Genomic DNA, 26542 nt, shown 5'->3' with positions numbered 1-26542 from the left:
GCTAGCAAGTGTTTTATAGTTCCTCTCTGGTAATACTACTAACAACTGGAAATGGTTAGTGTGCTTCTTGTTATACTGCAGTGAAATGAGCTTTAGGATTTCTATTGCCTTTAGCAAACAAGAAAATATTGCTGTGCCACCTCAGCAGCATCTAACAAACAGTCACTGACATTCTGTACTCCTTAGGGCATATTTTAGCCATAATTCAACAATCTTCTCAAAGAACAAGAACATTTTTATTCAAAATCCCAATAAAACATTTGAAAACAAAACCACAGTAAGTACCTCAAAAATACCTCAAACCTGCCTCCAAACTTAGCTCATCAACTTTTTCTCCCTGAACAGTAGAATTGTTACACCTGGTATATTTAAAATAAACATTTTGTAATGTATTCTGTTTACAAAAAAAAAGAAGACATGAAATGATCATTTGATGAACTCACAGGCTAAATGGAGGGAGTATAAACCAGTTTCTAAAATAATATGGTACCTCAAGCATAGCTTTGAGAGTGTATGAAATGTAATATAAGTTACCCAAATTCATCATTGCTGTAGGGCAGTTAAATACTTTCATTGCAATTAATGTACTAATTTATGAGCAGAGCTAGCAAACAAAGCAGTTTGAACATCAGTTTATGGACTCTGGCTATGGTAAGTTTCCTGGGAACTCTTGGGGTCATCAGAAGACTGCAGTGAACCTTTGAAGAGCTTCAGGGTGCCTGGAGCTCCCCAGGAGGGACAGCCAAAGAAAGCTGGGACTGCTTACAAGCTGTAGCAGTGTCCCACAAGCTTTGTTGCCAACTTTTCTTGATTTATGGGGACCTCAAGCTTTTTGTTTCCAGCTGACTCCACATTAAGGACAGCCAAACATGCTTTCAGCAAATGCTAGAAAGAGTGTATGTAACTGCCAAGCCCAGAGCACAGCCAACAGAGTAGAAAGGGCCAGAAATACCACTGAGGACACTGTGTACTTAGGCTGTGAGGTGCTGCAGGGCACAATCACTGACCATCCACAGGAATAACTAGATCAGCCCGTTAGATATCTCAATCCAGACTGAGCTCCTCAGGGACAATGCAGTTCTGTAGGCCTGGAGCTGCAGAAATGTCTGGAATCTCTTGCTGAAGCTATGATCAGATGATAGCGTCCTCACCTGAAGGAAGCACTTGTATGCTGGAGGAGGATCTGTGTTGCCAAAGGAGCTTCAGGAGGTAGTCAGCCGTCTGTGAAGCTGAGATGGGGATACAAATACAAGAACCTGAATTCCCAGACACAGTGAAGGAGAACCAGGAAGAGTCTTTGTATAAGATTTTGGAAATGGAGACTACAGTTACAGTGAAGGCTAGAAGCTTGTGACCTTTACAACAGGATGAGTGTTCCTGTCCTATCTGAACTCTGCCAATACAGAGTAGGCTCAGTGACCTTGTACCAGAGGATGAACTAGCTCTGTCCAGTGAAGCATCTAAATCAGCTAAACCTGAGTCATGAGGCAACACCAGAAGGAAGGATGAGTGATGGCAAACACTGGGAGACTCTGATGCATCTCCTGATAGGAGATAAGTCCTGAGGGAAATGGCTTAAGTCCTTGTGAGGCCACTCTTGATTATCTCTAAAAAATCTTGGTGACAAGATTAGGAACCTAAGGATTGGGAGAAAGACAGGTTTTGGAAATATGTCAGAGAATGGAGAAAAGAAAAATAAAAAAGAAGGCTAGGAATGGGGAATGTGGCTGCTACTTTCAAGAAAGGCAAGGAGGATCTGGACAACTGTGGACCAGTTAGCTTTACCCTGGTCCACGGAAAGGTGATGGAGCAAATAACCCTTGAAACTATTTCCACACCTATGATGGAAAAGAAGGTGCTCAGGAGAATGGTTTCACAAAGGGGAAAGCATTCCTGATGTTATTCAATGAGATGACTAGCTTGACAGAGAATGAGAGGACTGTGGATGCTGTTTCTCTTGAGCTTAGCAAGACTTCAGATGCTACGATAACATCCTCATAGACAAAACAGGTTGAATTGCTGGACACAAAGACCATATTCAGCATAATTCATCCCTTCATCAGATTATGCAGCAATGATTAAAACTGAAATTCAGTGGCTTGTCTTTTGTAGCTACAGCTCTGGTCAGCAACAAAAACGCTGCCACCACAAAGTAATCTTATATGGGATATGGTGGGATATGATGATGTGTGGGATGGTGAGAATTAAAACTAGAATGGATAGAAAGATAGACAAAGCACAAAAAGAGTGTCTGAAAAAACCTTTCAAGACAGATCTCACTACCTCATTATTTCTAATCCTAATATTATAATGCTTCTGTTGCACATGATTCATAATAGACTCATTCCTGCTTGTTCTTTTGCCTTTCATTTAACTGCTCCCTTAAAGAACATTCACGTTTTTATTTTGGAAAACCTTAATAAAATAGGAAGTTTAAACAAGCAAATAAACAAAAAATGCTGCTGACACTTTAAAAATGGCTTATTAGAAATGAATGGGAAAACCATCTGTCTTTGTTAGCTACAGATTAGATATTTCATGCATCAGCAGTGTCTAATACATGCACAAAAGAACAAAATTTTTCTAGGATTATGGGCACTGCTTCTGACATATTCTTTTGAACCAAGGAGAATCAATAATAAACAGTTCCACATAAAAGGACAGGGTGTAGATCCCATTCTCATTACTATAAAAAACAGTACTTTTGATTTGAAAAGTCATTAGTAAAATCTATGTTTCACTTCTGGGAAGAGATTTCATTGGTTTCATAGGTATAGTTCCTTTTTCCTATGTTCTTAAAGCAATTCTAAAGTGGTCAAGGGCCAAAATTTTTGTAAATTAAATGCATCAGTTTTAATGTCAAGATGTTATAGTGTTTATTTTGTCTTGAAATGACTTTACAGCCAAAAGAATACCAAGGTTTCATCTTCAATTATGAGGCATTTTCTATTGAAGTAGATAACTATTTTCAGAGCATAAAAGTCACAAAAAAAAATTAACAGCCTTTAAAGAAATTTAGAATGGGATAGGAACTACAAAATTGGTTTCAGAGATGAGCATTATTGTATATTTAGAAAAAACTATTTTGAAAAAGTATGAGTTATTCAACTTAAACAGTTTCATCTTAGAAATAATTGCTTATATATGACAGTACAGTGTGTACATATGTATGCATATAAAAATTATACATTAAATGGTTCAAGTATGAGTAAACTACACAAAAGACAATTAGAAAAATCAGCATTGGCTTCCCCACCACTAGTTCCTATAGGTAATAAAATTTTAGTTAATTGTCTTTTTTGATTTATCTGGGATTCACACTGTGTGTGCTCTTCTAGATCAATGGAAGCATTATAGGAGTTTATTTACTCGGCGATTACAGACTGTACACTGTTAGAGGCCCTCTATAAACCAGGGCTCACTCTTCAGCAATAGCAAGCAGACTAATGCAGGAACAGGAACCATCACATTTTCTTCTACGAAATGCCAGTTTGGATATATGAAAAAAATCTATCAGAATTATGAAAGTGAGCCTCTATCTTTGAAGGTCACAGGTGGAGAAAAGGGACCACAAATACAAAAATCACAACTCTCTATGAGCATCCATAAGCATTGTTATATGTAGGTCTCTTGGACTTGTTCATTCCCTGTCTGGAAGGGACAGTCATAAAATTTTCATAGGCTTGCTCTATTGAAATAACTCAGTGAGACACCCATAGAAGAAAGTTGGATTGTTTATATTACAGTAGATATCAAAGGTAGATAAAGACATAACTGACTCTTGGAGATAAACTGAAAATAATTTTCCTTTTTTGCTTTTATAGCTTATATCAGAACAATAATCTTTATAAGGACAAAGCTATTTTTTGAAATGCTGTTTGCCAGGACATGGCAAGTCAAATTTGGTTTTGCAACAGAATCCACAATAAAAAATAGCTGCATCATGTGTGACTGCAGTATTTGAGCAGTGTGGATATATTTGTTTTTTTGCTTGTCTTTTTTTTTTTTTTTTTTTCTATAACTGAGAAATACTGTTTGACTTGAAGATGTTTCATTTTTGGTTTTTTTACTATTTATATGCTTGGAAATGTTAACACTCCTTGAAAAAAAAATTCAGTGGTTTACTCATGTAAATATTTTTTGACTAACCTAGTCAAAATCTGTGTTAGGTGATATTTGGTAAATTTTTTCTTGAAAGATGAAATGTTGCTCCCTCTGTTATTTTTTTGAGGTCACAATCTTCTTGCACTATTAGGTGAATGGTAAGAAGTTATAATTTGGCATATTAATGGAGGTCAGTTTGTGCAGATCCTTTTTTCTTTTCCTTCTCTTATTCTAATAACAAATGTGAAAACAGACACATCTCTTCCTATTAATCTATTTACAAAGTATTTTCTAGATTGCCTGCATTAATTATAACGCTCTCCAACCTTTCTAAATTTTTATTTACTATAGACTCTTTTGAAAATCTGAGTTTATAACATTGAAGTTAGCATGACTGCTGCTGAGTGTTGAAAATATTTCAAGTTTTCTTCAAATAAATAAATATAGTTTCTATATGGTTAAGTGATGTCATGATGATCTGAGATATTCTGCCATACTACATGCCATATCTATCCTTTGTTATCAGGTTTTTTATAGGTACATAATTGGTTCTAGGCATAAAGTATTCAATGTCTTCTGTGTTTGAATAAATTTTTTAAAAATAAAAAAAATAAAAAAAATACATTAGTCCATTTGTTCCAATGAATGTTTTCTTATACACTTGTTTCTATTCTTGGATCAGATAGTGCTTTGATGTCATACTGAGCCATATTTATTATTTATTATATTGTTTCTTCTATGATTCTCTTCCTTGGAACTTGAGTACACCCTAGGTAAAGATCAATCCATAATTCTGAAAAATTTTCCATAGAATATTGGAAACACTCTCCTCCCCCCAGCAAAACTGATAGAGACATCTTGCTTAAATGACTTGCAGAGTTCAATGACTGCAATATGAAGGAGACAAAAATTTCTTTGCTCATCCACTCAAATCATTATGCAGAGGTCATTTTCACAGACTTCTGAATTGACGTGTATTATATTCAATTGTTTCTCATGTCAAATTCTCCAAATGTCAAGGTAATTTGCCTTCACGGTTAGAATTGTATTGTTAGAGCTTCATAAAATTTCAGAGTTTGAGCATGTTACCTAGCACTTCATGTTGCCATGCTAATTATTGCTAATAAAAATTGCAATTGTAATCACCTTTATTTGGCCTTTTTTGATTGCCTGTGGTGGAAGGAACAGACCAGGAAAGATCTCCTTTACTTCCCGTGAGCAAAAGTCCCTTGCACTGTGAGCACTCTACCCAAAGATTTCATTTTTCTTTTCTGTAATCAGTGCCATCTCTGTATATGGAGTGAAGTGCTTGGAGGTCAATTGTCAGAACTACTTCTGCACTGCTAAACTTCCCAAATTTAACAAAAGTTTCTCCTGGAGGGGCTGTTACCTGCATTCAGGTAATAGCTTCTACTTTTTCAGTGCAGCATTTTTCTTCGTTTCAGATTTCTCAGGTCAAAGAGGGCTTGTCTCAAAATCAATACTAAAATACTGTAAGAGTTACCTGTAGCTCTCAGAAAATATCAGAGCAATAAAAACTGAGAAAAGGCATTGAGCTGCTTTCCATAAAAACTAGGCTCTTTATACTGCAATCTTGAGCAAAGGAAGCGATTTCCAAGGGGAAATAGTGCTGAAGATACCAATTTCCACAGGTACAGAAATAAACCCAGTTGTCATCAAAGACCCGTATTAAATTAATTGAGAGGAACACAAGTAAACAGACAACTAGGGAGATGGAAGCCTTTTATTCAAAATCCTTGAAAGATGGAGAGTCATCCAGATAGCTGATTTATTCAAGTACTCAACATCTGAGTCTAACAGATTAATTTGCTGTAACTCTTGGAAGACACATGGCAACTGATTCCTTCTGATTCTTGAAAGAATTAAATACTTCTTTCTTTTCTCTACCAAAGTGAACCAGTATCCCAAGATATTGGAGGCAGATCATTTTCTTACTCTTCATGGTAACATCGTTACTGATGCTCTGCTTTCACAAATTAAGGGTTTTCTCTTTGACAAATCTTTGGAGAGGTGCTGCCTGATTAAAAAGGCTGCAAATTACATATTTTCTCTCAGATTGCATGGTGAAATCTTGAATTACCTTATTGCTGCTGTACTGATTGTTGTTCCAGTGAGGGATGAAGGGTACATAGTCAAATTATGCTACTCTTGGTGTTAGTGACAAGAGATGGTAAGAAAAAAGGGAATCTATGTCCTTTTCCTTTTGTATTTTGTCAAGAATAGAACGAAGTCTAATGTGGGTTTAGTTAATAGAGGATGTTATTCAAAAGAGCAGCTTCACACGCCAAAATGCATATACATTCTCTATGGGATTCTTCAGTAATTCAAGAAATTAGTGCTGCTACTCAGAAAATTATTTGACATACAGAACAAAAATTTAAAAAGACCTTTGTTTGTTTTCACCCTGTGTTCTATGATAATTTGAAAAGCTGCATTCCAAAATTTTCATCTTATTATGATACTCTTTTTAGTAAGTTTGGGAGGTGGGAATTCCTAAATTTTAATGGATGATTCAGTATTTTAAAATATTGCTATAATTTATTTAAAGAACTTGAACATGGTGAACAGTTTTTGTGGTATCTTAGATAATAACCAAAACTGCAAAGCAAGAGTAAAAAATGCACCCAAAACTCTGGAGTAATTTATTTGTATTTTTAAATTAATTTCTGCTGCATCTAAAATAGGAATTAAAGTAGGTAAGACTGATGGGAAGGAAATTCAACAATTGTCTTCCCCATGGTCATGGTCTATTAACTAGAGTTTTGATACCAAACCATGTTTTCTTTTCTGGATCCAAGCAAAATTACCCATCCCATATGACAGCAGTAATCTTCAGTTTTCCTTATTATAGTTTTTACTTTTTTTGTTGTCTTTCTTAATTAAAAGCATTCAAAGTATTTAGTACTCGTTCTTTTAAAGCACAAACACTCCTTCTAGTGAGATAGTTTTAGTAGTGATTTTTAAATTATTTTAATGTTTATCAGCTGAAAGAGAAAACAGTGTGATTTCATCTGGCCTTGTAGACAGGATGTTCTTCTTATTGAGATAAATAAGGAAATAACTTGATCCAAAAAGAAAATGAGTGTGTACCTCATCTCTGGGGTCTAGTAGGCTAAAAAGTTGCATCCAGCCTGATATAAGATGTATCACATGTTCTGGTTCAGGAAAAAGGAAAAAAAAGAGAACAGCAGCATGGAAAAAATTAGGGAGTTGAAAATATAAATACCCTTTGTAGAATGTAAAATTCTGTTTCCTGAAACAGAAATGTGTTCATGGCAGCTGAAACAGCTTAAAGCAAAAGCTGAAATATAGCTTGCTGTCTCATTGAGTTGAATGTTACCATGTGATTGTGTGAACTCATAGCTGCAAATAGAGGATTAAGGAAGAAATATATGGAAAACAAACAAATACAACCTTCTCTATCTGTTCCTCTAAAATATGTTTGTTGGGTTTTATTTTTTGTAATGTAATGTTCCTGAATACACAGAATATCAGGAATAAATTTTAGTTAGTTACCAAAGGGAAGAATATGAGCAGAGAATTATGGGAGGAAAGTATACAGAACAGAGAAAGTATACCTTAAAAATGAGAAAAAGAACAATGATTAAGAGTAGAAAAATTGAACTGGAAGGGAATGAAAACTACATAAGCCCTTTGAAGGCTCTGTGTATTCATCAAAAATGCAAAAGGTACACTTAGACACTACTAGAGTAACAGAAACTTAATCTTTTTATCTCTTTTCTCAACAATACCTCCCAAATTTTTTTTCTCCAGTTTGGAGCCAATATCCATGCATGTCTGTTATTACCTGGTACCCTTCTCCAAGTACTTTACTTATGTTTTCTTAGCCACTACGTCAGATTCAACTTGTGGAGTGCAGGTGTGTTTGTACTTCCCATAAGCCAGTATCTACATCTCAGTTAAATTAAAACATGGTATCTGTGTGCATGACAAAGAAAGCAAAGTTTTTTTCCCCTAATTTTAGCTTCATAGCCTTATTCTAACAGCTGATAAAGGCAGGTGGACTTGTGGACTTTCTTTTAAGTGTAATTTTTGCAATTTAAGTTCACCTATCAATTTTCTCTGTGGTGGACAAACTGGTCTTTGCTTACCTACTGATTAATCCTTTGGAGAGGGCTACATCAGCCAATTCTCTCAGGACCCTGGCATGCATCTCATGGAGTTCAATGGATTTAGATATATTCAGGTTCCTCAAACCTGACCTTGTCCTAGGACGGGAAGGACTTCAGTCCCCCAGTACCTAGCATGAGCTTCAGAGATGTGGGAAGTGAGATTAACAGTAAAAACTGAGGCAAGTAAAAATGTTGGATATCTCAGTCTTCTTGCTGTTGGTTGTTGCCAGTTCTCCTGTCCTATTTATTGCAGAACTACATTTTCTTCAACCTTACTTTTGTGGCAAACATACTTTTAAATGCCATCTTATTCTTTGCAGCTCTTGCCAAATTAAGCTCCAAATGGGCCTTAGCTTTCCTAATGCCACTCCTACATATCCAGACAACTTCAGTTGACTCAGGAGATACTAAGACATGCTGGTCTTCTGCCTTTTTTACCTGATTTCTTACATATGGAAATCAAGAACTGTGCTCTAAAAAAAAATGTCCTGGAAGAGCTGCCAGGTTTGTGCAGATCTCTTTTCCCTGGAGGCAGTTTCTTAGGGGATCCCATGGACCCAAATACTGAAATCTAATCTAAACTGCTAATCAACTGAAAGTTTCCTCTACTAAATTTCAGTGGCCTAACTACTCCACTGGTGTCCTAAATTCTTCAAGATTGCAAGTTCCATCAGAAAACAAGCACTGCAGCTCAGGTTAATGCTTTCTCTAATTAGTAAATTGGTGTCACATTTGATTGGTTACAAATGAAGAGCTCTAGGAATAAAATAGGGAATGAGTAATGATAATGATAGTAGAGGCAGGCTGAAATGCATTTAGGAGAGAGGAGAAGAGACATATGAAAATTTGAGGAGGCCATCTAGGGGTGGCATCTGAGAGCAGAGAACTAGGAGTACAAGAGAACTTCAGACATAAACTTGTGACAGCTTTTGCAGGTTGAAGCTGGTGAAAAAGGTCTGGTATGTTTCTGAGGAACAAAGAACATATTAAACTTTTAGAGTATGAAAGGAAAAAAAAAACATGTTTGTAGGAGGAAAGAAGAGATAAAAGCATAAGTGTGTGAAGCCTTTGTAGAGGGTGGAACTGTATGTCCTTGTAGCTTTGTGGTGTGTGTTGGTGCCCTAAATTTCAGTCTGTGTATGTATTGAAAGAAGCTCTTATTTCATTATTTCAGATGATCCAATAGCCTCTAGCTTACAAGGAACAAATTTGTTACTGAGCACTGTGGTTTCTCAGGCTGTTAGTTGATTTGATTGAATGCACTAAACATAAATCCTTACTGTAGAATGGCCCATTGTTGCATGTATTGTATGGCTAACAGGCTGACCTAAACTTCACTGAATGTCTTGCCACTTCTTATCAAGAATCTGTCAAAGAGGCAGTCTAATGATGGGCACACTGTAGCTGAGGGTTCAGTTTAGGATTCCTGTTGCTTTGACTGAACCACTAAGAGAAAAGCAATTCTGGTGCTCCTTTAATATTCCAACTTTGTCTACAAAACCACCTTTATCTGTGGCAAAGGTAAGTGCTTTGATTGATATTTTCTGAAATATTTTTTTTATACATTAGACTAAAAAGACTGGTTTCTTGTATTTTTCTGCTGTAAAGAAACAAGTCTAAGAGCAGAAAAATGTTTTGTTCTGAAAATTTTTCTGCTCTGGAATCATCATCTGCATTAGTGCTTATCAGAGAATATGATGAGTTGGAAGGGAACAACAAGGATCATTGTGTCCAACTCTGGTCCCTGCACAGGACCATCCCCAATAGTCACACCACATGCTTTTGTTAAGCTTTGGCACTTTTCCAGAACTACTAGCTGAGCTAGATTGGAATAAACCCACCAATATGATTTTCTAGTTGATAGCCACTTTAGAACTTTTAAGATTCAGGAGAGGCTGCCTATCCAGTTAGCATGCTGAAAAAATGCTTTTGGCTCAGAGAAGCTCTTTCCAATGTGTACAAATTATTGATAAAAGGGAGTGAGAAAAGAGAAGGCAGACTCTTCTCAGGGTATCCAGTGACAGGAAAATACATACTGGACAAAAGGTAAACTACATGAAATTCCACATGAAAATAAAAAAAATATTATTTTTTAATGTGAGGGTGGTCAGGTGCTGGAATACATTTCCCAGAGAGTCTCCATCTGTGGAATCTCCATCTTTGAGATACTCAAACCAGTCTGGACACCACTCTGAGAAAACTCTAGCTGTACATGTTTTGAGTGGGGGAGTCTAGATGAACCTCAGAAAAGTTTTCCAAAAATCAACAATCCAAGTATTCTTAAAGCTCTTCTCTGTTATTTAATACCTTAAAACCTTTAAGGTAGAATATAAGGTAGGTGATCCCTATATATTTCACTGGAATGTGAGAAGTAGAAGGTGAGTTTTCAAGCAGGTGAAAACCAAATTTTATACTTAATTCATCATATAGAGACAGAGGAACTTGCTACATTAACCTTACTTCTGTGGATACAATTCAAGACTATAGCTTGCAATCTTTAGTTTTGACTTTAATGTTAAAACAGGTGGTAAAATATAAAACCATGAATACAATTTGTGTATTTTCATTGCCCTCTCCTTTTTGTTTGTGTTTCTATAGAAAGATTTTCAATTTATGGCAAGAGATGTGGCAAGTAAAGAGATAATATTTATGGAAGCTGATTTATATCTATTGGAGGAGTTCTATGTGTCACAATCCAAGCAATATATAGGGCTTATTAAAATGAATAGTCTACATGAAAGAGTCATGATTTGGTTTTCTAATATCAATGGGTGCATTTGGATTTGGTTATTGGAAAGAAAAATATTTATGTTGGCAAGCTGGTAAAACAACAGAAAGAAATTCAGCATTGACTATCTTTAGATGGGCTCTTAAAAGTATATATCAGGCCTTTTTTCCTCTGAGAATTCTAGAAATCCTCTTGATTTTTCTAATGGAGTGAAAAAAAAAATAGTTTTTTGAAAGTCTGTTTGGGTTTTTCTCTTTTTATCGGTTAATTTCCAAGAATACCAACTATATGAGATTATTTTGTAAGCTTTTAATGTTCCTAACACCTCCTTACCTTTTTTTAAATTACAGTTCCCATTAACACAATTTTTTCCTGATTCTTAAAACTGAGTCTTGGGATAGATGCTTCTATGTTTGGTTTTTTTTTTTTTAACATTTAATGAGGACTCCAGTAATTTTTTTTTAATAATCCAGAAAGGAGTACAAAAAGCTCTGCTATTAATTGTCGTCTTTGCATTAATATTGACTGTTGCATCTCAGCTGGTGGCTGGCATGAAGCCAGGGTAGGACTGGCTAGTTGTGTAGTGTAGATAACTGCTGCATTTCAGTGACCCAGTAGCCATGCAGAAGAGTTTTGATAACTCAAAGGCAGTTATGAAACTCATTAGGAAAAAAAGGGAATAAAACATGTTTAATGTTTGCTCCTCTGCACCTCAGTTATGTCCATAAAGTCGGAGCAGGTCAGACCTGAACAGTGTTCTTCTAATATGAAGTGAAAGGCTCTCCATTTAATTAGCTTTTTAAGCTAAAAATGGAGCATGGCCAAGTTCTACCTACCAATTTGTAGTACTGCATCTGTAGCAATTTGTTCACAACTTCATAAAAGAAGTCAACAAAAAAATGAGCAGCTGTAAAACAATTAATTCTATGTTCTGATCTGTTGGGTCAGAGTGTTCTCTTGTGTTCAGTATCAGACTTTTGGAGATGCTTAATTTGTAAGTCTGATGCTTTTATATATTGACTACTTAAGAGAAAATTCAGTAAAGCACTGATTGGGCATGCAGTGTTATTCAGTGGATGTTGTTGTGGATGCATACTGCCATGTATAGCAAAAGAAGTTATGTTTGTTGTGCATAAAGAGAGAATAAAAAAAAATATAATTCTATTTAACTATATTTCCAAAAGTATGTTTTATCATAAATGACAAGTCCTGAAAAGTGATTTTTGTCAGTTATTTTGAGAATGTCTGAATGTTTTTTGATAGTAATGACTATTAGTTTTTAACATGAGAAAAACTCAGTAACCTGATTTTTGAATCCTTAATGCTAAAATACTCAGGCCTTTAAAATTATAAAGCTCCTTTGCAATATCCATTTCATTTCATGTCACATGGTAATTGTATCCCACAAATAACACAGAACACAAAAAACTTGAAAGAAAAGACTGGGGTTTTTTTAAGGGTGAAATGTGTCTTTCGTGTGGCAAACAATATCTGTGCCTTAGAGAACAGAACTACATAACAGATTATTCATTAAATGACCTGTTTCTTATTTAACAACAATTTCTTTTATCAGATTATAACTATGAAGATATATTTGAATGGTTTAACACCTGAAATCAATATTGATCAAAGTAGACAAGAGCTGGAATAGTTCATCTTTCATATTGTCTCTTGTCCTGCCAAACAGTGGTAAAAATAAATTCAATTTTATTTACAGTAAAAGTAACAGGAATATATGACTTTTAAAGTACAGAGGCCTCTTTTATTGCAGCTAGTGAAGAAATTTGGCTTTGAAAGCTTTGAAAACATCAGCAAATTGTTTTGTCTGAATTTACAGAACCTTATCATATTTATATTGTGAATAAAAAAAGATATTTATCTAATTGATGAAGATAGGTTCCTTACAATCAGATGTTATTTAGACTTTGGTCAAAGTTTTCTCTTCTGTGTTAACACTAACAGGTCTTCACAAAAGAATTCAAAAAAGAGAAACAACACAATGGAATTAGGATCTTTCATGACTCCAACTTTCTTTCTTAAGAACATTGGATATGCTACCTGATGCATTTCATCCCAAACATTGTAGTACCTACTAGTTTCACAGATATGAAAAGGTGTACTTCTAGTCCTTAAAATTTAAAAAATTTACTCTTCATATTTGATAATCTGTGTTGTTTCATCTTAAAAACGGTCTAAACATGATTCTGTCTAAATTTGCTAAACCAGATGGTTCTCCAAGTGATACTGTGACTTAGAATAAGTCCTTCTGCTTTTGTTCAGAAAAATTCTGGGAGAATAACCTGAATATAACTTTTATTCATAATGCATGCTGATACCATTGCCAGGAAAAAAAAAACAACAACTAGTCACAGAAATTTTCTTTTCAATTTTTTTGTTAATTTTTATTCTGCCACATCAATGCTCTTTTTCTTTTTTCTGCCCCTCCAGATGCACGTGTACAGCAGGGTGGACAGGGCCAGACTGCAGTGAAGATATAAATGAATGTGAATCTGAACCATGCTTGAATGGAGCCACATGTTTTGAATCTGTGAAGCCAGGGCAGTTTGTCTGCATTTGTCCTCCATTTTATACTGGCGACTTCTGCCACCAGCGCTTCAGTCCCTGTGAGCTGCCTTACAATCCATGTATAAACAACTCAACCTGCTTGGCACAAGTAGATGGAAATCCAATGTGCATTTGCAAAACAGGTGAGAAATGGAATAGTTAATTTCTTCCATTTTCTGTTGTGCTCTGGAAAATTGTAAATATATGTTGAATTTATCGCTATTTTATTGTAAGTAGAAAAGAATATGTTTCAAAGAACGTAAAACCATCATGAATTGCAGCAGTTCTCTCTGTTGTGTCAAAAGACTGGAAAGATAGCTGTTAGTTTATCTGTTATTAATTTCTTATTTTACAATACTTATTAAATCTATAGTGACTTATATTCAGCACTCAGAATTAGTATTTCTCAGTCAATTGTTACAATGACGTAGAAATAGACATGCACCTGCCCAACAGAGACAAACTAAATTGACAAAACAGGCAGACTTAGAAAAAATATATGCAAATTGGTGAAGGTACAAAAATTGGAGCAAGTTGGAAATAGTTTCTTTTCCTGCTGAGCTGTCAGGAAGGCCTGGAACATCAGGGAAGTAATCTTCCCTTGCTTAATGGATATAGAGGGTCGCTCCTGTATGCACAACAAACCAAATCACAGCAGGTGCTGACAGCTTCCCTGGTTCATGGCTTAAAAGACACAATCTCTCCCTCCACGTACGAGAACTGCTAAGGTGGAACGGAGCAACAGTTTAACTGTGCAGAACATTGCTATACACTTCCAGGTAGGAATTGAGCAATACATTAACTAACAACTGCGCAGAAAATTTAGAAAATTTAAGTAGCAGAGGAGTACAATTACTGAAACTGGAATTGGAGCAGGATTTTGAAGTCTTCAGTGTTATGCCTATAAAAGTAGGGGTCTCTTAGGGACAAAGGTTAGTAAGTAAGTGCAGTGTTACATGACAATACTATTACTTGTCAATTACTAAGCTACAAAGATACGGATATAATACCTAGGAACCAGAAACATATAATACCTTGGGGTTTTTTTACTATTAAGGTAAAGGTTACTGCAAGCTGCTGAGGTAAAAAACCCAAACATCACTGGGGAGGTGTGCAAGTTGCTTAGTGAAGCATCTTTAAGAGAAGCTGTTTTTTCAAAAACAGATTTTGACACACGATATTGATTTTTTTGAAACCTTTTTTTAGAAATGATCTATAGAGAGACTTGTAATTCAAGTCTTTTCTTAACATTCCCCAGAAAAAGTAATTTTTTCCAAACGTTTCTGTGCACCATTTCTGAAGAATTAAAAAAAAAAACATGCAGCCAGGATTCTCTGGGAGTTTTAATGGAATTTTTAAGGCTTCTTGAAGCTTGCAGCTAGGAATCCTTGGAGATCATATGGCATTTATGTGAATCAGTAGCATACGTTGCTAACAAATCTTGGAAAGTGGAAAATTCAGAATTGAAAAAGGGCAAAAGGCATGATTCATAAATGGCAAGTTATACTTGCCAGTAGCTAAAAGTCCAGTCAACAGAATGTTTGAGTCTGGTATAACAGGAATCAAAAAATGTAGCAGTGTTTACAAAATTCTAACAGAACACCATATCTGAGACAGGTACGACAGAAACATAAATTATACCATTGGTGGTGGTACATACTTAGAAGAACAAGAGAATACACATTGGCTAGGTCAGAGAAAACAAAAGCTGATACAATAGGAACTGGAAAGATTCAAAGTTGATGTAAGATGTTAATTTAGGACAGGATTACCACAGCAAATTGATAAGGTGATGAAGTCATGATTAGCTGTAGTACAAACCAAAAATCTTTCTTCCTGTATGTACATTAGGGAACTACAGTAGTCTGATTTTGCTATAAAGATTTCTAAAATTCTATAAATACCATTAATGTAAAACTTCCTCTTGAGCTGTTTGCCCTAGATACAGAGTCTTTTTAAGGAGATATATCGTAATATTTGTTTAAGAAAACTGGGCTCTCATATTATAGATCACGGAACAGTGTCCTTGACTTTAGGTTAAATTGTCCACACAAGCAGGTTAAATAGTTCAAAAAATTATGATCTCTATAATTGCACAATGGTATATTCAAGGTTGCACAAATGTTGTAGGGAGGGCTGTTGCTACAAAAGCTTAGGAATCACTGCTGTAGAACAAGTTTCCCTAGAGGTGTGCAGAAAACCCCTCTCAAATACTTTGCCAGTAATTGATAAGCAGGGTTTGATCAAGACAACTGGGAGGACACAGGGATTTGAGCTGTTAATCATGTAGCCAGCACTGAACCTCCTTAAATGCTGCACACTAAATGCAAAGAAAACAGGAGGAATGGAAAACTTAGGGCAAATAGCAGAAATTTTATTGCCTAATTTATCAATATGCCTTTCCAGTATTGGAGAATTCCATTCTTAGAATTAATCTTAATAATAGAAATAAAAATTTAGTGTAACAGAAGAGCAAGGCAGGACATGTAAGCAAAACTATAGAGTTTAAATTATGTTGAAATATTCATAGCTGAGCCTTGACCACTATTTGTAAATTCTCCAAAAGATCTACATGAAAAAGATCCAAAGAGCAATTCAACTTCATATATAAGTAAAAAAGAGGGAAAATAAACAAGAGTATAGGCATTAGACCATGCTCTTCTAGATAATGGTAAGCACAAAACTGTTAGATTTGTAGAAGCAACCTGAAAGAAAGATAGGATGGTTTGGTAAAAATAATGATCCTTTCTGAGAGCAATTGTGTTCCAAGACAAAAATTGTACTGAAAAAATGTATTCAAAATCAAGGGAAACTGAGAGGGCATACAACTACTGAATGCAAGATCAAAAGTCTGGCTGGGACTGATGAACGACAAGTTTAATTAATGATGAAATGGAACATAAAAGGTAAGTTTTCAAAAGGTGTGGAACCTGTGTAATTACAAGCACAAAAATATTGCAGAGAATAACAAGAGAAAAAAAATAATTTGCAACCATAAACTATGGGCCAGAAAATATCTAGTGTTTTCTAATAAGATGTTTTTAACAGTGATTTAGTCTTTTATGAGGAGTATCAGTAGATACATATTAGTATAGTAGCAAGGCAAGCTAGTAGGAAAGGCAAATAGTTGTTGCTGACACAAAGACAGGAAGGGAAGGGCAAGATCATTGAATTAAAATGGTTCCTAAAATTCCTGCTTCTTAGAAGGCAGAAATTAATCTCTCTTCAAGATTAGATGTAGAACTTCCTTGAGTAGTCCAAGTAATACAGACAGGCTAAACCCAGGATATTCATGCAGCCTCCTTATTACAATGGAAACAATTTTCCATATACATGTTAGGTTGAGATAGAAACATTATCATGAAATGCTACATATTCTACATTAGGTATTGCATACATATATAGAGAATTTATATCAAAGCTTTACCTACTTTTTTTCAGACTATGGATTATTTGGCCAGCATTTGTATTAACTCAGTAATATTTTAATGAGTTATGGCAGAAGGGAAATTAGATCAATAAAATAATGTATGTATGAAATGTTGAAAGAAATATACCGAAATGTATATAGACTAAAGAAATGTCTGGATTGTGGATGTCCACAGTATTACATTAAGGAGGTATTATTTTCTGATGTACTTCATTTCATGCAAAAGCAGACATAAAAAGTTAAATATCTAATGCTCTAGAAATATTTATGTCATGCTGCCAACTATTTAGGCAGCTTAGGAAAAATCTTTCAGACAGTAGGCAGTCTGAATTCTTGACCAGTTGCCTTTTGCTGTTTTATTATTGCTGTAAAGATTTATTTATTTTTTTTTAAATTTCATGGTTCTGGGAAGCAATTTTAGAGAGGAGTAAAAGGAACAGGCAGCAGAAACATGTCATTGCAGCACACGAGTACACAAAATCTTTGTCATCTTGTTTGTGCTCACTGCAGATTTAAAGATATAAATCTTGAAACTGAGAAGTTGAAAAACTGGTTTATACATAGGGTTTAAGATACAAGCCATCAGTTTTAGGGTGTAGGGAAATGATGTGTATTGTTCCAGGGAGATCTATGAAAACGACTCATCTCTAAGGAGAAACAATAGCTGCAGTTTTTACTGGAATTAGGCATCCCATTTTTACTCTGTCTTTTCTAAAAGCAATGCTTTCTTGATGCTTCAAGGTAATTTCTGAAGTCCTTGTTTTAAACTGATTTTCCCAGTACTTTTGCACCTCTTTTATCAGTCTTCTGTCAATAGTTTTCCCTTGACACCTACGTTGTTCTAGATGTTAATGATTATTTTTATTTGGTCTATAGCATTCTACAGGTAGAAATTTGAACTGAGGCAAAATATTTTTCAGCTGATGACTGAAACAAGACTAAGTGAAAATTATCATAATGTACAAATTTAAAATACCAAGAAAAAATAATAAATAGATTATGAAAAACAAGATATTTAAATTGGAGTTTGTTAGATTTCTGAGCCCTTCAGTGTGTTTTTCCTTTTCAAACACACATACATAATTTACAGAGGGAAATAGCCTTTTTACAGTGCCTAATATTTTACACACCTTTGATTTTGATTTATGTTCCTGCTTATGTTTTGCTGAACAACCTAAGTACCTAAACTAATGATTATGGGACTGCTATAATATCTCTGCTGTTTGCAAACATTGGTTCATAAATAGTTCATGGTAAAGAGACAAACATCTATGATAGTGTTCTGATGAGCAAAACAGTAGAGAGCTTATGGCAAAAGAATCCTGTTAGAATCCTGTTACCTGCAGAGGTCAATTCCATAATATTTCTCTGCAATGGAATCCAGTGATGTAAATGACCATAACTGTGACAGCAGATATTTAGCTTCTATGCTCTGCATATTCCATCACTTTGCATCTCCCAGAAGGCCCATAGACAGAGTTGAGAAATGTAGGATTTCCAATATTTCAGAGAAACAGAAGTAAAAATAACATCTGTCTCATCTCAAGTAACAACTTCCCAGATGTTTCTACACCTCATATCATTAAAGTTATGTTCATGCCACCTGAACAACTAAAAATAGAGAGAAATAAGACTATATTTTCTAACACAAAGAACTGTAATAATTTTCAGTTGTTTTTTCCATCTCTGTTAATTTCTGGAAGTCTTGAACATGTTATGTTACTACAAAAATTGTTAACCTTTCAGATAATTCCTCAAATACATCTATACATATTCAATACATTCACAAATAAATGTTTTAAACTAATTGCTGTATCAGTTTGATTTTTAAAAAACTATGTGGATACCAGCAATACTTACGAGATTCTGTTTACACCTTCAGTTTTTCTAATGTGACATAAAAAACAATAAAATATGCTTGACAAATAAAAGCCATTTTACTGTAGCATGCCTCGTATCACATTGGTAATGTCATGATTTAAAAGAGCTTCATACAGTAATATATTTGACATATCAAACATTTTAAAGTAGTTCCCCTCATCGTCTATTTCCTCTTGCAACATATGAAATAATTTGGAAACATGTCTGTATTTCCCTAAAAATTACATACCCATATAAATTTTAGTTTAAGTATCCCAGAAGATGACACATATGTGTGGCAGCAGTTGTAGTTCATACAAAGTAACCTAATGTATTAAAATACCCTTTAAATTGTGTATGACTATCGTGTAAAATACAAGAGCCCTTGCATGTTAGACTCATGAGGAATCTCATCTTCAATGTAAATAAACTACCAATTCTTTCTTTAAACCATTTACATTTGGGTATAAGCATTTTAGCTAGCCTTTTGAATAAGAAGGTAATATAATTGGTACCTGTTTAAGAATATTCCTAAAACAAATATCTTATCAATATCTGCAGTATTTGTTTCGAAGTTTGAACTCTCTTGCTTGTACAAGTGATGTGCACAGTGTTGCACTGCTTTCTTTTTGTAATTTACTCTGAAAACATATTTAAGGGCTGAATTAACATTGGCTTATTGTCATATGACTTTATTGAACCATGCCTTAGAAAAGCTTGTTAAATTCTAAATATTCTAGTTTACAGACATGCAAAAAATTTGAATGAAATAGTATTTTAGGATCCTTTTAAGCAGATTTGTGTGTTTCTGAATAAACATTTTAGTTGAAAGCAGGCTTTCATTAAATCTTCTGCAAAGTTGCTAGAAATGTTAAAAATTCCTTAGAAAACGTTCCTGCATTAATTCACAAGTTTTTATCACAGATCAAAATATCATCTAAGTAGTTGTCTGTAATTTTTCATAGTATATGTCATTTAAAAAAAAAATTAATAAAAAGTGAGAATTTGTCAGCAAGCATAAGAAAATATTATAGTAAACTGAATTCTTTGCTCATTTCAAAATGTAGTAGATAGACAGTAAAATTTTTTATGAAATTGTTGTTTTTCTCCATTTGCAGGAAAAATATATAACGTAGAATACCTGCTATATGTTTGCTTATTTTGTCTTTTCAAGGTATTGATATATTGCTATGGGCTAGAAAAATATGTACAACTGAATTCAAAAAATATGTTTATATAATGCTTTGTATGTTCACTTCTGTATTATTTACTTCAAAAAGACCATAAAACATCCATAACTAGAGAGGATGATAGGCAAAGGCAGAATGAGAAATGCCTCCATTTTCCACTTTATATTTTCTAATCTGATAACTGTGGTATTTTTTTAAGATGCTTGCTTAAATATTCTATAGTATCACAAAAAAAAGAGGTTATTTTGTATAAAAGCTCTTAAATTTTATTTTCAGTTTTGCTTTGTTATCTTCACAACTCTTCTGCGATAGCATTATAAAGCTTAAATATATCTACAGATCTGTGAGTTATTTATAATGTTGCATTGGTTTACCTTCAGTGTGTCCTTTTCAGTGAAGTTTCATTTTCTCTGTCCACTGGCAGCCTTCCACTCAGTAATCAAATTTAGTTTTAGAAATTTCAAACATTACAAATAAATGAGAAATTAAAGATGAGGAAGTTGACTACATCTAGTCCTGTGAGTCCTAGTGTCTTACATTCATTATGCCCTCCAATTTCTTAATTAAACCAGAGTTAGAGAAACATATTGTCATCTTTTCTGCTCTTACTCAGTGACACTGAATGGCATGTATCAAACAACTACTGAATATTTTGTGTGTCAGTGACTTCTACCTACTCACACAACCAGGCCTAGTACTTAACTTGGTCTGTGGTGTATTAGTTCAGAGTTATTTTACCTTTCTTTTTTCCTTAATCAAACCACAGGCAGGAATAGATGAAGGCTCAGCAGCATTAAGATGCAGATTACACATGGTGCAGATAAGAAAAGTGTTTGGCTAATTCTCTCTGGTTGAGGCCCGTTTGCATACAATAAACTAAACCATTCAGAATACAAAGTTGCCTGTGCTGAGGGAGATACTTCAAAACAGTACACTGACACAAGTTTTCTCTCTATTACAATTCTTTTCCAGTTTTTTGGGGGGGATTGGTGGTTTGTTTTGGGCTTTTTTGTTTGGATTTGGTTTTGTTGGGTTTTTTGTTTGTTGGTTGTTTTTTTTTTTTGTGAAACATACAATAAATGAGGGTATCCTTTCATGCTCAACAGATTTCTGATAACAGCCTAAGTGGCTATAATTGAAAGACTAGTTTGAAAAATGTTGCAGGCTTCATTTTTCTAGCTTTATAGTAACATTGCTATGAAACCTTCAGCAGTTATTAAGAACTCATTTCAGTTGGGTCTGAAACTTGTGGAACAGAAATAATCCTAATAAGAAGAAAATACCAGTTGTTTTGATGAGGACTCGTATTTAGATCATATATTGAAGTACCAGCAGAGGTTTTTTTTTACAGTTTTCTCTGCAACTCTAAGACACTTATTTCTTCCAGTCATAATTTTCTCTAGATTAAAATAAACTGTACTATTCTAACAGTGGGCTTTCATGATTTATACATCTCCATTAAGTACTTTGAAAACCACAAATATATAACAAAAAATAAATGATTATTCTTATTCAGGTATCTAAAAAAGTACAGATAGAAATTTTTGCTTATTGTTTTAATAAAGAATCCAGTAGTACCTTTGCCATTTTTATAGCAATATACACTGAATATCAAAAACTAAATTTAAAGTTGTTTCAAATTCATTTTTTATCAAAGTGATGTTCAAAATCCCTTTGGTGAACTCTATTACTGGTCTTTAGACAATCTGCAATCAGCACTCACATATTAGTCATATAATGCAAATAGTTTGTTCATTGCAATGGTTTAATTTCTCCACCAATTGAAAACAAATATATTGAATTTGTGCAAAATTCAACTACGTAGCTATAGTTTCTCCTTCCCATGTATAGCATTTTAACACAAGTATGCATTTAGCAGAACACCTACTTATGCAAGTGTTGTAAGATGTAGTATGCTGTCTAAGAGTAGAAATAGGGTTCTTGTATCACTAAAGACATTTAAGTGTCTTAGTTCATTTTAGTACCCATTCTGGAACATTTGCACAGGCAAATGTATTATGCAAGTGATGGACTGTGCAGATAAGATTTTAATCACATTTCTTCTTCATTTAAATATTAAAACCAGTTGGGTTGTTTTAGTTTATTTTTCAGCGACTGACTGCTTTGAATAAATGTGTTCCACTAACTTCCACTACTGTCTCTAATGTATTAATTACTGAATTAACTTTAAGTTTCTGATTTTGTCCCACACTCTTCAATAAAGACTTTTCAGTCTTTTAAAATGGGTTATATTTCCCCAGTATATTTATCCAGTTGCTCTATCCAAATCAGTTCTCTCTGGTTCATTAAAGTATGTTGAAACTTCCTATACTGTCTGGAAATTAAATTGCTGAACCTACAGATCAAAAATTGTTGGAGAAAGTTCTTTCAGGGCTACTACTACTTGTAGTCCTGGTCTTAGGATCAGTGAACAACAAGGGCTGGCTCCTTCAGAAGCAAAGGTCAGTCAGAAGTCTCACAGTATGTGAATGAGGCAGGAAGGACAGCACCAGTGGCTGTGTCCAGGAACAGCAGAGGATGCCAGTCAATGCGACAGGGAATGGGCAGATCCAAGCCAGGGAGCCTGCCTGTAGGCCAAAGTCAGCACACGGCACAATAGGCACTGGCCATTGCTGCAACATACCTCAGTCAGACACCTAGGGAGCAATCTTCAGCTTAATGCTCCAAAGAGAAGACCTAACCATTGCTGATGTTTCTCTCAGCCTTTTCTTAAATAGCTTTGAGTGCAGCTGAGGCTTCCCAGGCTGGCCACTTTGTCTGAGTTAGTCCAGGGCTCAAACAGACAAACCTTCATGAGTATCTGTGACCCTTTTATTCACATCAAATAGCAGAGTTCATTCATTCACGGTTAATGAAATGTGTGTTTCAGGATTTGAGGGTACTTACTGTGAAGTTAACAGTGATGAGTGCATCTCCCATCCATGCCAGAATGGAGGTCTCTGTGTGGACGGGGTCAACCACTACAGGTCAGGAAAATTACTTGAATGACAGATATGATTCATAGATTTTTATCATCTAGTTTTTCCTTTGGTACTTTGCCTGTCTAATGTTTACTGACCTTCAGTGGAGGGGGTGGGGAGGAAGCTTGTAATTTGTTTGACATAGTTACATATAGTCTAAATCTTCTTGTGTGCAAAATGTAATGCATATACACCATAAGAACAACCCCAAGAATTTATTTGGGCTAATTAAAATCATAAAGATCTAATTTTAATAAGTAGGGTTGTTGTTAGTCAAGTTACAATAGTACAAAAAATCTGGGTTGAAATTAATAGAAAAACTTCTTGAAGAATGTAGATACAGCTGTTACATAAGAAAGCTTGCAATTATTTCTCTTTGATTATGACTACCCTCACAATTTCTGAGTGCCTCCAGTGAACAGTGATTTTGTTCTTCCCCAAGAGCTGGCAGTCTTACTGGAAGTCTCTGTGAGGAGAACTATGATGTTCACAGAGAATTTTTTTTCATCTTCAGTCTGAGGCCTTCTTGAAGCCTCACCAGCACCTCCATGTCCTCAGCAGGGCTGTTCTCAATCTGTTCATTCCCCAGCCTGCTTTGATATCAGGGTTGCTTTGACCCAGGTGCAGCACCTCACACTTGGTCTTGCTAAATCTCATGGAATTCCCAAGGGCCCACTTCTCAAGGTTTTCTAGGTCCCTCTGCATATCATCCTATCCTTTAGAAGTGGAACACAAAAGGCTAATATTGTAACACCATTGTAACTGGTCATCTCAGGGTCTCACGCCCTCACCATAGATGCTATTCCAGAGCTGAAGCTCTGGAATATTCTCAGAGCTGAAACATGAGAGATGTCAAAACAAGTGAAAAGCAGCTCAGGCCAAGGCAAGTTCTAAGTAAGCTCTTGTACAGTGGGGTCAGCACAAAGCCCGTGGCTTTCAGCTAAGGATAGCAAAAGCCTTATTTACTGCGCTTCAGACACTGTACTTTTCGATGCTTGTTAAAGTACAGCCCCTTGCAATTACCAGTAAAAAGCAAACATGATTTTGGTACCATTTAATGAATACCTCTCAACATCAGTGATATTTTTCCAGAATCTTTATAATGATCTAAAAAGTAATATAGAGACATCCTTTTTGGTAGGTGCTCCTGCCAACATGGCTTTACCGGCACCCTATGTGAAGTGGAGATTAATGAATGCTTATCAAGACCTTGCAAGAACAATGGAACTTGCCTGGATCTCATAAACAGGTTAGTTACTACTAAATGAAAAGTTTCCCTGATTTCCTTATGTTAATTCCTTTTGTTAATTCTGCTTTTGGATGGGACCTTCACCACACAACAAGTTAAAATGGAGTAAGCAAATGCTACTGACTCAGTTTTTTGTTTCTAATGTTGTGTTAAAAGGAAGATAGAAGGGAAAACATTTTCTGCACAACTTGGTATTTTTCCTCCTTACTTTTTTTTCCATTTGGAAAAAGACTGAAATAGAAGAAAATTTATCTAGAGTTAAATTGCTACAAACCCTGTGCTTGTTCAACAGCACTTCACAAGTTATTCAGAGACTTGTGCCAGATCATTAGCCATTAAGTAATTTCTTATACCTTCAGTTAAAATTACTGCACCAAATTTTTCTATTAATTTAACAAAAAGTAAATCACCCTCTGTGCTTCAGAGACATGGAAATGAGAAAACTCTGTTCGTTACTTTAATATGCATGAGGATTAGGGAGATCTACTTGGCATCAGGAGATACATATGACTTTAAAATATTGCAATAGATCCCTCTGTTACTTCCATTGACATACCTGATTTTCCCTTTTCTAAAGATTCATTTGTAAATGTGCACCTGGCTACTATGGGTCTCTGTGTGAGATGGACGTAAATGAGTGTGAAACTTTGCCTTGCTTACATGGAGGAAGCTGCATCAACAGGCTTGGAGGCTATCAGTGCCTCTGTCTAGCTGGATTCACAGGTATGATCTACTTTTTACCACAGCCAAGAAGCTTATTTCACAGGTTTTACATAGTTCTAATATTATAGCAAAAATAAAAATTGTCTACTTATTGGAGGATAAATCAATACTAACTTAAGCAGAATTTTATCTAATTCTTTTCAAGTAGCTCATTAGAATATTATTTATATTTAGTCTTGAATTTAATTTCTCTAATCACCCATACATTCAGTTGAAATCTGTTATTGTATAGTGAAAAGAAAATTAATGTGTATGCTTTTTAATTTAGCTGTGAAAAAAATTATTACCATAGATACAGAGTAAATTTTGCAAACAATAAAATGCTTTCTTGTAGTTTGAATTTGCAAAGAACCATAGAAGCACCTTGACTTTTTGACCCGTTGGATCGACATCATAGCCTTTAGTGCTAATCTTTACATTTTTACAGAGTGATGACAAAATATTCAATGGGTAGAGATGCAGCAAAATTTCTCTAAAATGATCTTGACTTTTATTATATGCTCTGTGTGCTGCTGAGTTAGTTCATACACGATGTTTTGATAGATCCATCTTAAGCAGCATGAAAACACACAGGATCCTATGACTGCAGAAATATTTACAGTTGTTTCCTCAAGTTGAATCATTTCTGCATTTTTTCTGCATAAAATGTTTTTCCTATCTATTCCAGCCCATGATGATTGCCACATAATGTACAAGATAAAAAAGGATGCAATTTGCATCCACTGAACTGAGAGGAATGTAATTCTCCACAGAACAAAGAACAAGTACAGTTTTGGGAATTTCTATATAGCTGAATATCCTTCTTCCTTTCACCACAAATCTTAGTCCTCAGATCACTTGTGCACTGTTCTTCAAAATAATCCTTGACATTTCAGCAAAAAATGAAAAAATCAATATAATTTTCCTGCCTAAACCTTTTAAAGCCTCCCCCTGTAATATTTTCTTCACATGGCCTGTGCTCTAAGTAGGATTTCTTGGGTGTCACAGAAACTTCTGTTCATTAGGCAGTGATGCTGAAGATGCAATTTCTAACTAAGAAATGTTAAAACAGTTGTATTAACTTTTATGTACCTGTTTCTGGAAGAATTTCCTGTTATATTTATAAAAGACAAGATGCCTGCACATGAACACTTAGGAGATGCTAATTTGAAAAGGAGCAAACAATCTGCAGGTGTGCTTTTGTCTTGATTCTTCATTATTGACAAAACAGTTTGACTTTAGTACTTTTCCCTAACATATTTAACCAACAAGGATAAGATGTGGGGTTTTGTTGTGGGTTTTTTTGTGATTCTTTTTATCCAATTAGCTGCAATTTAGGAATAACCTTTCAAAGACAAGGCCCCTTTAAAGACAGATGACAGCATGAATTGTTCCCAAGTCAGATGAATTAAAAAAAATATGTTTAATATTTAATATATGTCAGTTGTAATATACTGACAACTTTAATCATCAACTATTAAAATATTATATACTTATAAATGAATGGAGACTAGAAAAAAATTAAAATATATTGAATTGGTTAGGCCAAATTATGTTAATATATTTAATTTTGTTTTAT

At 34.8% G+C, this 26542-nt stretch overlaps 1 protein-coding gene across 1 annotated transcript in view; it reads left to right on the top strand.

The window, feature by feature from the left end:
• Nucleotides 1–26542, top strand: part of EYS (EGF-like photoreceptor maintenance factor) — a 454013-nt gene that overhangs the window by 5829 nt on the left and 421642 nt on the right. The window contains exons 3-6 of the mRNA XM_023922426.2: nt 13435–13694; nt 22922–23018; nt 24154–24261; nt 24839–24984. Of these exons, the coding sequence (XP_023778194.2) occupies nt 13435–13694; nt 22922–23018; nt 24154–24261; nt 24839–24984 (611 nt within the window). The remainder of the gene's footprint in view (nt 1–13434; nt 13695–22921; nt 23019–24153; nt 24262–24838; nt 24985–26542) is intronic.

The sequence above is a fragment of the Cyanistes caeruleus genome, chromosome 2 (genome assembly GCF_971803275.1).
Source record: "Cyanistes caeruleus chromosome 2, bCyaCae1.hap1.1, whole genome shotgun sequence".
NCBI lineage: Eukaryota > Metazoa > Chordata > Aves > Passeriformes > Paridae > Cyanistes > Cyanistes caeruleus.
The sequence above is the reverse complement of the archived record's forward strand: the minus strand, read 5'-3'. Positions and strand labels throughout refer to the sequence as shown.